The sequence below is a fragment of the Galleria mellonella genome, unplaced genomic scaffold (assembly GCF_026898425.1).
Source record: "Galleria mellonella isolate WM207_F2 unplaced genomic scaffold, CSIRO_AGI_GalMel_v1 utg250, whole genome shotgun sequence".
Classification (NCBI taxonomy): Eukaryota; Metazoa; Arthropoda; class Insecta; order Lepidoptera; family Pyralidae; genus Galleria; species Galleria mellonella.
Genome location: NW_026442052.1, coordinates 1 through 13513, shown reverse-complemented (window position 1 = coordinate 13513; position 13513 = coordinate 1). Strand labels below are relative to the sequence as shown.

Genomic DNA, 13513 nt, shown 5'->3' with positions numbered 1-13513 from the left:
GCAATATACTACATCATGTTCACTTTCTCGGTCCCCCCTGGAAATCATGATGGTTAGTTCCTGGTGGATTACCATTAAACTGTATACCGGTAGCTCGCTATATGAGTTGCACTAATAGCACTATTTATTACATTCTAATCCATAAAAAGATTGCCTACGACACGAATCACGAATGGTTTCAGCCGAGGAAATGCTCATAGCTGCCCTCATTATCCATAGACTCACGAACCGCATCATAAGACGGCGCCACGGGATGTAGCTAGTTCGTATTTTAATAAAGTTCAAAGTTGCGACGTCCATTGGCGCAGTAACGTAGACACATTCCTTATGTAACTACTAACTAGGTAGCAGAGGGGGGAAAGGGATTGTCAGCAATGGAGTTTGACAGCCCCATTGCTAGCAATATGCCCTATTAGGTCGACCTCCACATGGTTCCCCCTGGAAACCATCGTGAACAATTCTTGTTGAATTCGTCACGATGGGCTAACTGACCTGATTCATCTTCACCTATCACCCTTCACTGGTGCCCCGCCGGTGTATACCGATAGCGCAGGTGGTAGTTTTTTTTTTTTTTTTTTTTTTTTTTTTTTTTTTTGGATGATAATGGAATGGTAACCCCGTCTGCTCTATCGGTATACACTGGCGGAGCGCCAGTGAGGGTAAGGCAGACTAGTCAGCCCACCGTGACGAATCTAACAATAAATCAATCACGGTGGTTTCCAGGGAGAACCACAAGGAGATCGGCCTGACACGGTATATTGCTAGCAATGGGGCTACTAAACCCCATTACTAGAAATCTCAATAAGAACTAGAATATAATGCAACAGTTATGAACATGAAATATATATTAGCCATGTCTCAAACGATGTACCACCGAACTACATTTTATTTTCCATCGACTTCCAGAATGAGCAGGTTCTCAATTGAGTTTGATAATTCTTTCCTTTTTCAATCAATTTGTTAGATTACAATTCTTGACGATTGAAATTCCTTAATTCATATTTAGTTATGAAATTAATAACTTGGTACCTACTAGTATCTAAATGATAATTTTAGAGGTTATTAAGTCATTCTATTAGTAGCGGGGACAGTGCTCGTATTGAGCTCTCGTACTTGGCTGTTTTGTTGCGTTGATTACGTTATCTTCGTGATAGCCCGCGCTATTTAGTCACATTTATAAACAATATACAGACGCGCGTCTGCATCAAACGGGTATCCACGCTGCAACATGTTTACGTTAGTTATCGCCGCGTTGGCTATCGCCGTCCTGTACCTCTACACCTCCAGGCACTATAAATATTGGGAACAAAGAGGAATCAAACATGACAAGCCTTTGCCCTTCGTTGGTAACAATATCCAGTTTTACCTAATGCAGAAAAGTGTTACTCAGATAGCTGAGAACGTGTATTGGAAGTATCCTAATGAGAAGGTAGTGGGCTTCTACAGGGCGTCCATGCCGGAGCTGGTCATCAGGGATCCGGACATAATAAAACGCGTACTCATCACCGATTTCGGATATTTCTATCCTCGCGGGATCAACCACAAGACGGTGGTGGAGCCCCTGATGCGCAACCTGTTCTTCGCGGATGGCGACCTGTGGCGGCTGCTGCGGCAACGCATGACGCCCGCGTTTACGAGCGGCAAACTAAAGGCGATGTTTCCGTTGATCGTGGAACGCGCCGAGAAGCTGCAAGCGCGGCTCGCGAAATCTGCTGCCGCGGGCCGATCGCTCGACGCGCGCGACCTCATGGCACGCTACACCACCGACTTCATAGGCGCCTGCGGTTTCGGACTTGATGCCGACTCACTCAACGAGGAGGACTCCGCTTTTAGGAAATTGGGGGCCAAAATATTCAAGTTCACTCTCCGAGACATTTTCGTCGGGATGTTAAAGGAAATGTTTCCGGATACTTTCAAACATTTAAAATACTTAGCGAGATTAGAAGAGGAATTCATTCAGTTTGTGAGAGAAATTTTAAAACATAGAATAGCGAATCCGTCTAATAGAAACGATTTTATAGATTTGATGTTAGAATGTCAAAGAAAAGGAACAATCAAAGGAGAGTCTATAGAAAAGGTTAAATCGGACGGCACTCCAGAACTCACTTCGCTGGAATTGGACGACATCCTTATAGCTGCACAGGTATTTGTATTTTTTGCTGCCGGATTTGAGACCTCGTCATCTGCAACGAGCTACACGCTACATCAACTCGCTTATAATCCTCAAGTTCAGAAAAAAGTACAAGAGGAAATTGATCGAGTTTTAGCAAAACACGATAACAAGTTAAGCTATGATGCTATCAAAGAGATGGAGTATTTAGAATGGACTTTCAAAGAAGGGATGAGAATGTTCCCTTCATTAGGGTTCCTGATCAGAAAGAGTGCACGTAAATATACATTCCCAGAAATAAATTTACCCATAGACGAAGACATCGTTGTTATAATACCCGTTCAGGCGTTACACAATGATCCTCAATACTTCGAGAATCCGGACGAGTTCCGTCCTGAACGCTTCCATCCTGACAATTTCAAAAATATACACAAGTTTGTATATTTGCCATTCGGCGATGGACCAAGATCTTGTATAGGTAAGCAATTTCTTTTTTTTTTTTTTTTTTTTTTTTTTTTTTTTTTTTTTTTTTTTTTTTTTTTTTTTTTTTTTAATTAATTTAACTAATATTTCTTTGTTGGAAACGTTGATAACAGAAACATCATCACATCACATACTTGTTTAATGATTTGATGCCTAATTTCTTGCGGGTCTCGCTGTACATTGTAGGTATGTATCGTGGTACCTGTCTGTACTGATGTCGTGTCGTGCGCAGGTGAACGTCTGGGCGTGATGCAGTCGCTGGCGGGGCTGGCGGCGGTGCTGTCGCGGTTTACGGTGGAGCCGGCCGCCGACACCAAGCGCCACCCCACCGTCGACCCCAAGTCCGACATCGTGCAGTGCATCACCGACGGCCTGCCACTGCTCTTCAGCGAAAGAAAATGCATATGACACGGGATATAATAAACCTGCCTGTTACATGTCTACCTAGCTTTTTTTTTTTTTTTTTTTTTTTTTTTTTTTCTAATCTACAAGTACTTGGTACATCAGGTGCACGTTGAAGCATTTTATCGATCGAATTAAAATTATCTTCCATTATGTTATCATCGACACCCAATATTGAATTTACTAAATTTTATTTATATTTTACTGTACACACTAATAGTAGATAAAAATATGACAGAGGAAAAATAAATGTACAAAGGCGAGCTTAACTCTAAAAGAGTTCCCTTCCAGCAAACCCAAAGTGAAAAGGAACATCAATGTCAGCGCGTAAAGCAGTGTACAATATTGTGTTGAAAAATATAAGCTAAGTTAGTGTTAAAGCCTGACATATTAAATTTACATATGACCTTTTTTTTTTTTTTTTTTTTTTTTTTTTTTTTTTTTTTTTTATTATAACAAAATTTGTAGTTGCACAAATAAACTCTCTCTGTATAAATATTTTTCTTTAATAATATAAAGCTACTTCTAACTACTTTCGGGTTTTTATTTGCTCCACATGTCTTAAAAGACATATTTGGCGACCGTGACAGGACTGTACAAAGGTACAGGTCCAAAATTTAAAGTTTTCGTGCTGATGCAATTTTTGGCGTGAAAGCGACAAAAATCAAGAGATAGAATCCAGCTAGTGGCCCTTGAGGTCAAAGGAAATGGAGTGAAATAACCTGAACAGTCGGTCAGCGTAGCAGGCAAAGCCTCGCACTACATCATTTGGGACTAAAATTACAACCAAGTGCCCTTCCTTTGTCCTACCTATGCATCTATTCCTACTAGTAATCCATCAAACAAGACGAATAACCTATTAAAACTTTGTTTACATAGTTAAAATATCAATTGAACATATAAATTATTTATAAAATTAAGATAATATTTATAAATTATTAACTTTCACTTGTGCAGACCGTGTATTGTGTTTTGTATGAACAAAGTTAGTAATTCCATAATTGTGTTTATACTCGTATGTTAAAAATTAATAAATATATTCACAGTGCGATTAATATTGATCATTTCATCCTTTATTTAGTAGGTAATACAATAAATACTACATAATTCATCTTAGTGGCTTTATACTAAACATAGTTTTTTTTTTTTTTTTTTTTTTTTTTTTTTTTTTTTTTTTTTTTTTTTTTTTTTTTTTCTCTAATGTCCTTATGAAGGTTTATAGCACATCGCGGCAAGCCAGTGAAAATTTTATCAGATAACGGCCGAAACTTTGTAGCCACTGCTAAAGAATTAAGCATATTTCTAAAACTAATAAAGATTCTCTATCCAATTTTGCATCTGGTGAAGGGATAAAGTTCTGCTTTATTCCGGCTTACGCCTCTCATTACGGAGGAGTTTGAAGCTGGTGTAAAATCAGCTAAAAATTTTATAAAGTGCGTTATAGGGAATAGCCGTCTTACGTTTGAAGAAATTTCAACATTGTTTGCTCCAGTGGAAGCTATTCTTAATAGTCGCCCATTGTACTCGTTATCCTAATCTCCTTATTATTATTTATTACCTTTTCCTATCCCCAGGGCACTTCCTCGTTGGAAGACCGCTTTCAGCATTGGCAGTACCTACTTTAGATCTTAATCAAAATCCATTACAAAGATACAAACGTCTAGAGCAAATTCGTCTACATTTTTGGCAGCGATGGCAGAGGGAATATGTGGTGGAATTACAGCACCGAACTAAATGGAGAATAAATACATCTAAGCTAAGCGTCGGTGATCTCGTTCTGCTTCAAGAAGACTTCATTCCTCCTCTGGCATGGCGACTTGGGCGTGTTGTGCGCTTATTTCCTGGATCAGATGGGGTGTCTCGCGTAGATGACATCAATACAACACGTGGCTGTTTACGACAACCTTTAACTCGATTGTGTCAACTTCCAATTTATGAAGACACGAATAGTTGAAAGACATCAACCAAGATACTCGTCAAGACGAATTAAACGACCCCAAACTTGATGGGGTTGCGTAGTTTAATTACAGAGTTCCTATGGTCACCTTCCAGCACCATCATCAGACGCTGGATACAATCTAGTGTCAAAGTACTCGTAAAGACGAGTTAAACGAGCCCAAACTCGATAGAGTTGCGTCGTTTAATTACAGGGTTCCTATGGCCTATTTTCAGGTCCATCATCAGACTCTGATTACTATCTAGTATCAAAATACTCGTCAAGACAAGTTAAACGAGCCCAAACTCAATGTGATTGTGTCGTTTAATCACAGAGTTCCCATGTTAACCTTGCAGCTCCATCATTAGACCCTGGTTACCATAAAGTATCAAAGTATTCGTCAAGACAAATTAAACGAGCTCAAACTAGATGGGGTTACATCGTTTAATTACGAAATTCCTATGGCCACGTTCCAGGTCAATCATCAGACCCAGATAACTATCTAGTATCAAAATACTCGTCAAGACGAGTTAAAGAGCCCAAACTCGATGGAGTTGCATCGTTTAATTACGGAGTTCCTATGGCCACCTTGGAACTACATCATCAGACCCAGGTTACCATCTGGAGGAGCACCATCACGCTGAAGATTATTATAAGACAGACATATTCTTAAATGAAACATTAACATTAATATTAAATAAGATTGTTAAATGAAACATTATTCCTAGTCATTCTAGTCCCTGACACGTCATCATCTAAACACGTGACTTACGGTATTTATAATGTGTGTAGTTAAGTAAATAAATTTAACCAAATAAATTAACAGATAAACAACAACATACAGATTCTAATCTGCGGCCCGGTACCGACCCTCCCCACCCCCTTTGCTGCCCAGTACCGACCCCCGCCTTCTCCATCCCTACACCGCTTCTCGGGTCATAATCATCATCCTAGTGATTTGGTATTCTACCATATTTCTTCAAAACGAAAATAAAAAAAAAAAAAAAAAAAAAAAAAAAAAAAAAAAAAAAAAAAAAAACCAAAACTAACCTGCGGTTTAGGTTTAGGTTATCGTATCCCTCTCGCTCGTTCCGTTCACTTCCGTTCTGTTCCATCCCGTCCAGTCTCGTCCCGCGCCGTCCAGACGGTTCCGTTTCGCTCCCATTCGTTGGCCACATGATGTCGCCAAACTGCTAGTAATAGTACCTATATTGGCCACAAGATGTCGCATATGTAAAGAAATAGTGCCACCAACAGCCACAAGATGTCGCTACTGCAAATTTACAACTCGCTATAATTTTCCTCCGACTCAATCGGGATATTCAATTGGAAAGTAATTAAAGCTGCGGTTTAGGTTAGGTTAGGTTAGGTTAGGTTAGGTTAGGTTAGGTTAGGTTAGGTTAGGTTAGGTTAGGTTAGGTTAGGTTAGGTTAGGTTAGGTTAGGTTAGGTTAGGTTAGGTTTTTTTTTTTTTTTTTTTTTTCCTATTTTCGTTGGTTCGCAGTGGTATGATATACTAACATATGCGGTAATGATCGCTAATTTCTTATCTATGTGTTTGCGCTGATGTCGACCGGAAGGGAGAGCTTCCGCTATTAGATACGTGAGCTTCTCCCACCGTGGACGTTTGCTAATGAGTATGACAAGGTTCCCACATAGGCCCCTGCGGCAGCGGGAATGGCAGACGCGATTTGATACGGCTATCCATACACCACATCCGCAGGATTACTCGAATGTCAATGGGGGAACAAGGTGAATTGATGATGATGAATGTGGTAATGATGAATTGACAACTATATAAACGAACAATGGAATGGAGGTGAGGCGAGTGTGATAAATGTACTAGTGGGAGGTGAAGACTTGTGAAGGTGAGGTAATATTAATTAATTAGTGGACGCAAGTAGTCTGTCATGATCTTAGTTGGCCGTTGAAAGCTTTAAGATTGGTGATAATGTGTTTCGCAAAAGTGTCGAATGAACTGATGGCCGATTCGTGTTTTAACAACTCTAATATGTTAAATGGGGACAGTCTCAGATTGTTGCAAAGCAAGACATGATTTAGTCTCTTCGAGCTAAATCTAGGGCAGTGTTCTAGAAGATGTTCAAAAGTCTGCGTAGTAGAATCATCACAGGGACAAGCGTCGTCAGCGGCTATATTGAAGCGATGCAAGTATTGCTTTGTATAGCCGTGTCCTGTTAATATTTGAGTAAGATGAAATGAAGTTTTGACTAGCTGTCTAAATCTGGTGATGTCAGTTAATTTGGGGAGAAGAGAAATCGTATGACGACCTTGAGATGAGCTCTCATATCTTGCTTGCCATATGCGGTTGTGTTCAGCGCGGATGTTATGCTTAACAAAGGACATGGGATAAGAAGCATAGGATAAAGAGGAGTGTGAAGCGGCCGCGTGCTTCGCCGCAGAGTCAGCCGCCTCGTTCCCGTCTACGCCTATATGTCCCTTGACCCACACGAAGCTAAACGAACCGGATGTGCGCGAATGGATTTGTGCATGAGTTTGTGAAACCAAAGGGTGTGTATTGCTTCGATCTTGCAATGCGGCGAGGGCCGCTTGGGAGTCGGTTAATATGGTGATGTGTGAATGTGGGTGGAACGAGTTAGCCCACGTGCAAGCTTTCAGGATGGCGAGAAGCTCGGCCTGAAAGACCGAGCAAGATCGATGGAGTTTAAACTTCTTAACAGCGATTTGCTTATTTAGAGAATATGCGACGAAAGCGGCCCCGGTGTCAGAATTCTCCAGCTTACTTCCATCTGTATAAATGGTGAGGGATGACTGTGAAGTGGTGAGAGAGGAATAAGGAAGCGAAGTGATGGAGACTCTGTCAGCAGGGTGGAGTAACTTATGAGGCGGGGTGGGACGCTCAAGAGACATATTACTGCGCAGAAGATGCGTAGATCCTGTGAGTCGGGTTTGCTCAAGGTGATGGACTTCGAGAACTTTAAGGTCCAAAGGAGTGAGTTCTGCTAACGCGATCGCTGCCGTAGTGGACACAGTCCTAAACGCCCTAATAATTCGAATCGCAAATCCTCGCTGCATACTCAACAGTCTCCTCTTGACACCTTTCTTAAGAGCCGCTTGCCCCCATACACCAGCAGCATAGGTGATGATCGGCTCGACGACATGCTGGTATATAGTTCTGACGTTTTCGGGATGGGCTCCCCAGGTGGGACGACAGAAGAGACAGAGTCTGTTGAATATGCGCGTGGCTTTGTCGATGATGAGCTGTACATGCCTATTAAATGACAGTTTTTCATCCAGTGTGACCCCGAGAAGCTTAAGTTCTCTCACAAAAGGGAGAGCGGTGTCTGCCATTCTGATGGTGGCTCCTTTGGCTTTAGGTGTGAAAGCAATAGCGTGCGTTTTTGAGGGGCTAAAAGTCAGCTTTACGCTATGTCCCCACTCAGTAATTTGGAGTAACGCGGTGTTGGTGAGCCTCTGTAAATCCTCGATTCTAGCGCTGTGTACCACGAGGAGTACATCGTCGGCGAAAGCCTGGATGTGACAACCTCGTGGTAGTTGGATATCGAGTAGCTCGTCTAGGATTATATTCCACATTATAGGGCCACACGCCGATCCCTGGATGCAGCCTTTCGTCAAAGACTTGGTGGCGCGCTCATCCCCGTAGTTCAGGACTACCTCCCTATCCTGGAAGTAGCTGCCGATGAGACCGAAGATGTTCTTGGGACAGCCGATGCGACGAAGGCCGTCAAAAAGCGCTGGCCACCAAGCATTGTCGAAAGCCGCCTTGATATCCAAGGAAACGGCGATCACCAATTCCTTATTTTGTTTAGCGGAGTGAATAACATCAAGAGCTGTGGACAGTGCTGCTGTGGTGTTGGTTTGCTCTTTGAAGCCGAACTGCCTGTCACTTAATTTCCCCGCAATTCCAGCAGCAAATGTAACCCGCTTTATGAGTAGCTTCTCTAGCAACTTACCAAGCACAGACAACAGACCAATGGGACGGTGAGAAGAAAGATCGCTATAGTCGGACTTATTTGGTTTAGGGATGATTTTGACAAAAGCTTTCTTCCATTGTCTAGGAAAGTACTGCAACTCAAGACAACGATTAAGAATGTCCGTGATGAGATTGGGGTATGCCAAGGCAAATTGCATGCATATATCGGAGGTCAAGCCGTCCAAACCAGGCGCTTTTTTAGGATTCATCATTTTAAGAGTTTCCAGTACCTCCTCGACAACGAAAGGGGGTTCATCCGGGGTGTCAGGCAGGTCGTTGGTGCGTTGTCTGAGGTCATGGTGTCTGGGAGAGGAGTCAAGTGAATCATCAGGGTAGAAGTGGTCAAGTAGGACCTTGGCGGTTTGTTGCGCATCGGTGGTGTGCTCTCTACCGAGTTTGAGAGTGATAGGGGGACGCCGAGGTGCAGTTTCCTTGAGGAGACGATTGGTCAGCGACCAGACATTTTCTTTGCTCTGGCGATTGCAGAATTCGCGGAAGTTAGCCGTCGATGCATCTCTGAGCTCTTGCGCATACAGGGTGCGTTTAGTTTGGGTTTCATGAGATAGTCGGTCAATTTCATCCTGCAACTGGGGAGAGCGGTGTCTGGCAGCATGAAGCTGACGATGGAGACCGATAACTTCAGCCTTTCGACTTTCCAGTGCATCGGTCCACCAAGGAGGTCTGTAGCGGCCGCCGGAACCCTTGGCAGGCATGGATTCCGTGCAAGCCGCATGTATAATTTCAATGATCCTGTCCACAAAGCTTTCCAATCCGTATTCATCCAGGCTAGATAAGGGGATGTCAAGAAGATCTGTGTTAGTCATGAGTGTGTGAAGTTCAATTTTGAATTTGACCCAATTGGCTTTGTGACTCTTATACCTGAAGGTGGAATGCGCGTTGTTACCCCCGTAGTGTCGGTCACAACGAGCATGAATATCGAAAACGACTGCGTTATGCTGGGAGATAGGACATGCTTCGAGATTGACTGTCCAATTTTCGATCCAATCAACGGTGGATGCCGAGGCCATTGTTATATCGATGATGGATGTCCTGTGTCTGCCATGGGTTATGGTCTCAAATGTGGGTGTCACTCCGGTGTTGCAGAAGAAGAAGTCGTGTCCATGTGCCAGATCGGTGAGTGCACTACCTCTGGCATTAGCTCTCTCGCTGCCCCAAATGGGATGCCAACCATTGAAGTCACCACCCACGACGCAGCGAGAATCGCCAATGCCGGTGAGGAAAACGTCTAGATGCTCGATTGTGCTCAGGTTGTCAGCGTCTGGCTCTACATAGGCCGATACTATAAACAGTGGGGTCGCTCTAATTTTTAATTGCACAACAGATAGGTTGGGCGAGGAGTACTGGGTGAAGCCTAAAGCACTAAAACAGGGGATGCCCTCTTTAACAAAGATGCAGGCCTTAATTCTATCAGATGAGGCATTGGGGAATTGAAATATTTGCACACCTGGGATGGATTTGACAAGATTGGTCGAGTCGACGTACGGCTCAGAAACCAGAGCAATGGAGTACTCGCCGGCCACGAAAAAGCGAGTGAACTCCAGTAAAGCGCCTTTGGAACGATCTAAATTGCATTGGATAACCTTGATTAATTTACTCTGGTCCATAATTGATTCGGGAAGTTATTCGCCTTTTTACAGTGATGACTACGGGGCATGAAGGTGATGTGGCCTTGTGTTTGACGCTATTTTCAGTCTGATATCTGGAGTTATTCTGTGAGCAGTTATAACATTTGGGCGTGCTATTCTTTGCGGGGCAGTCACTGTCGGTGTGAGAACTCTCCGCACAATGTGCGCAACGTCTGATCTCGTTAGGGCAGCGCGATTTCATGTGTCCGAATTGCAGACAAGAGTGGCATTGTATAAACGGAGAGAAATCTTCGCAATGCACCCTTTGATGGTCCACTCGAACTCTCTCCATGGCGGTGGCCGCTCTCCATAGTCCGGGGCTGACGACTAGAACAGCGTTATACAAGTTGGGATTGCGATTATTGCGCTTGAATTTGAATTGAACGGCATCCTCAGAAAAGTTGCTGAGTTCGGGGTTTTGCTGAAGCATTATCTTAGCCAACTCGTCGCTTGGAGTCGTGAGTGCTACGCCCTTTAGAATGAGCATTGGCTTGATTTTATGAGATTTTTCAGCAGTGACCCAGGATGCATTGGAGATCGACAGTCGATGTAAAACATCATCGCATTCGCGATCCGTGTCGAACTCGACTCTGAGTTTGCCTCGCGATATCGGGATTACCTTGACTGGCGCATAGTTGCACTCTTTAAAGGAGATGCTGCGTCTGAACGCATTTATAGCGTCTTGCCTAGTTTCCGCCTGAACCTTGGGCGTAACTATAAGGGCGGGTCGCGTGACTGGTGGCGAGGTCAAAGTCTTCTTCGGTGCACTTGGGGGTTTTCTCCCGAGTTCCGCTACTTGCGCATAAGTGGGCTGAGGACCTCGAGGGCGGGGCGCCTGTGCTGCGACGGCAGTGTCGGAGGCGAGATCGGTATTAGGAGTAGAAGCGCCACGTACGGATCGGGTCAGCTCTCTTTATTTTACCCATCTCCTCTCGCATGCAGGTGAGAAGTTCGCTGCGCAAACTCGCCGAGTCCGGGATAGTCGATGTCTCCGGAACAGAAGTGATGGCATTGTTTCCGCAGGCTTCTCGGCCAGCAGCAGCAGGCAAGGCGCCGGGTGACAATCGTTGGAAGATGCCCATGGCTTTCCGAATCTCTTCGGAGGCGCGAGATATAAAGTTCTTGTTTTGTGTAGTGACACTTTTGGTTTCAAAGGTCGCCGAGGTGATAGCCTCTGACAGCGAGGTGACAACATGTGTTAGAGAGGCCAAGTCAGAGACCTGTTCTGCGGTGATAGGTAGAGGTTTTTCCGGTACGTTTTTACCGCCTTTCTTCCTTTTGGAGACCGAATCTGGGACACCACATGGGGTACTCGGGACGATCGGTGCGGTTGTAGGGGCCGCTGTATCTGCAATTAATGAAGTTCTATCTGGGGACATATCTAGCAGAAGAGGAGGGGTTGGGATAGGTGATATCGGTTTATCGAGGACAGGAGAGGGATCGGATGCTGCTATGGCAGGTATCAAATTGGTGGGCTGAGTTAGTTGCCCATCCGGTGATTGGGTTACTGAGGCTTTTGCTGGAAGATTTGGACAGCGTTCGAGAACGACTATTGCGTCACGAGGGGCGTGTTTGGCCTCAGGAGCCGATTTGGCCGAAGTGGGTTTGGATGATTCTGTAGAAGGCATTGTAGCTTCTGGTGTCGGCGTAGAAGATTTAATGCGACTCCTGACCGGTGAATGAACTATAGGCATGTTTTGCTCAATAGGTTAGGTTGGAAGGAGAGGTCGAGTTTTTGGGGGGTAGGAGGCTGCAGGAATGCAACAAAGAGAGACGGGTGTGTAAAAGTTGACGGGAGGGTTGCTGGGAAGCAACACTATCGATTTCAGGCGAAAAAAGAAAATGAAAAATTTTCGTCTCGAGATTTCCACCTTATCGAGTCAGAAAAAAGGGCGGGTGGGCGGGCAAATTTTTCGCAAAAGTGCTCCTATGGGGACAAGTGTGGTGTCTATGCACTCGGGACGGAGCGCACAGCACGGGAAAAATACTAGAAAAATTCCAAAACTGATAGGGGGGGTAGAAAATTGGGGAGAAATAGTCAGAGTTGGGTTAGGTAAAACGTCAAAATTCAGGGGGTTTACGGGGGTAGGGGGATGATAGATAGATGAGCGAGTATGGGGAACGAAAAACTAATCGATTTAAGAAGAAAATTCGACGAAAAAGCACAATTTGCGAAAAATTTTTGAGATTTCTTAAGAAAAATTTAAACTATTTGCAATAGGGGTAGGAGGGTGTGGGGGGTGCAAAAACGATTAAAAACTATAGGGAGTAGCAAAACAACGACCCTAAGAACGAAAGAAAGCGTGAAAACTGCAAAATTCTAGAAAAAATTTTTTAACTATGACCTGCTATTATTGAATTTGAAGGGAGCTTAGGTAGTCTCGGTTTGACAATTTTTCGCAAAAGTGCTCCTATGGGGACAAGTGTGGTGTCTATGCACTCGGGACGGAGCGCACAGCACGGGAAAAATACTAGAAAAATTCCAAAACTGATAGGGGGGGTAGAAAATTGGGGAGAAATAGTCAGAGTTAGGTTAGGTAAAACGTCAAAATTCAGGGGGTTTACGGGGGTAGGGGGATGATAGATAGATGAGCGAGTATGGGGAACGAAAAACTAATCGATTTAAGAAGAAAATTCGACGAAAAAGCACAATTTGCGAAAAATTTTTGAGATTTCTTAAGAAAAATTTAAACTATTTGCAATAGGGGTAGGAGGGTGTGGGGGGTGCAAAAACGATTAAAAACTATAGGGAGTAGCAAAACAACGACCCTAAGAACGAAAGAAAGCGTGAAAACTGCAAAATTCTAGAAAAAATTTTTTAACTATGACCTGCTATTATTGAATTTGAAGGGAGCTTAGGTAGTCTCGGTTTGACAATTTTTCGCAAAAGTGCTCCGATAGGGACAAGTGTGGTGTCTATGCACTCGGGACGGAGCGCACAGCACGGGAAAAATACTAGAAAAA

General features: G+C 43.7%; 1 protein-coding gene across 1 annotated transcript; it reads left to right on the top strand.

The window, feature by feature from the left end:
- Nucleotides 1-1102: 1102 nt before the first annotated feature.
- Nucleotides 1103-3034, top strand: LOC113514001 (cytochrome P450 6B5-like). Its single transcript, XM_052894925.1, has 2 exons — nt 1103-2588; nt 2826-3034. The coding sequence occupies exons 1-2, from the start codon at nt 1229-1231 to the stop codon at nt 2999-3001; spliced, it is 1536 nt and encodes a 511-aa protein (XP_052750885.1). The 5' UTR covers nt 1103-1228; the 3' UTR covers nt 3002-3034.
- The last annotated feature ends 10479 nt before the right edge of the window (nt 3035-13513 follow it).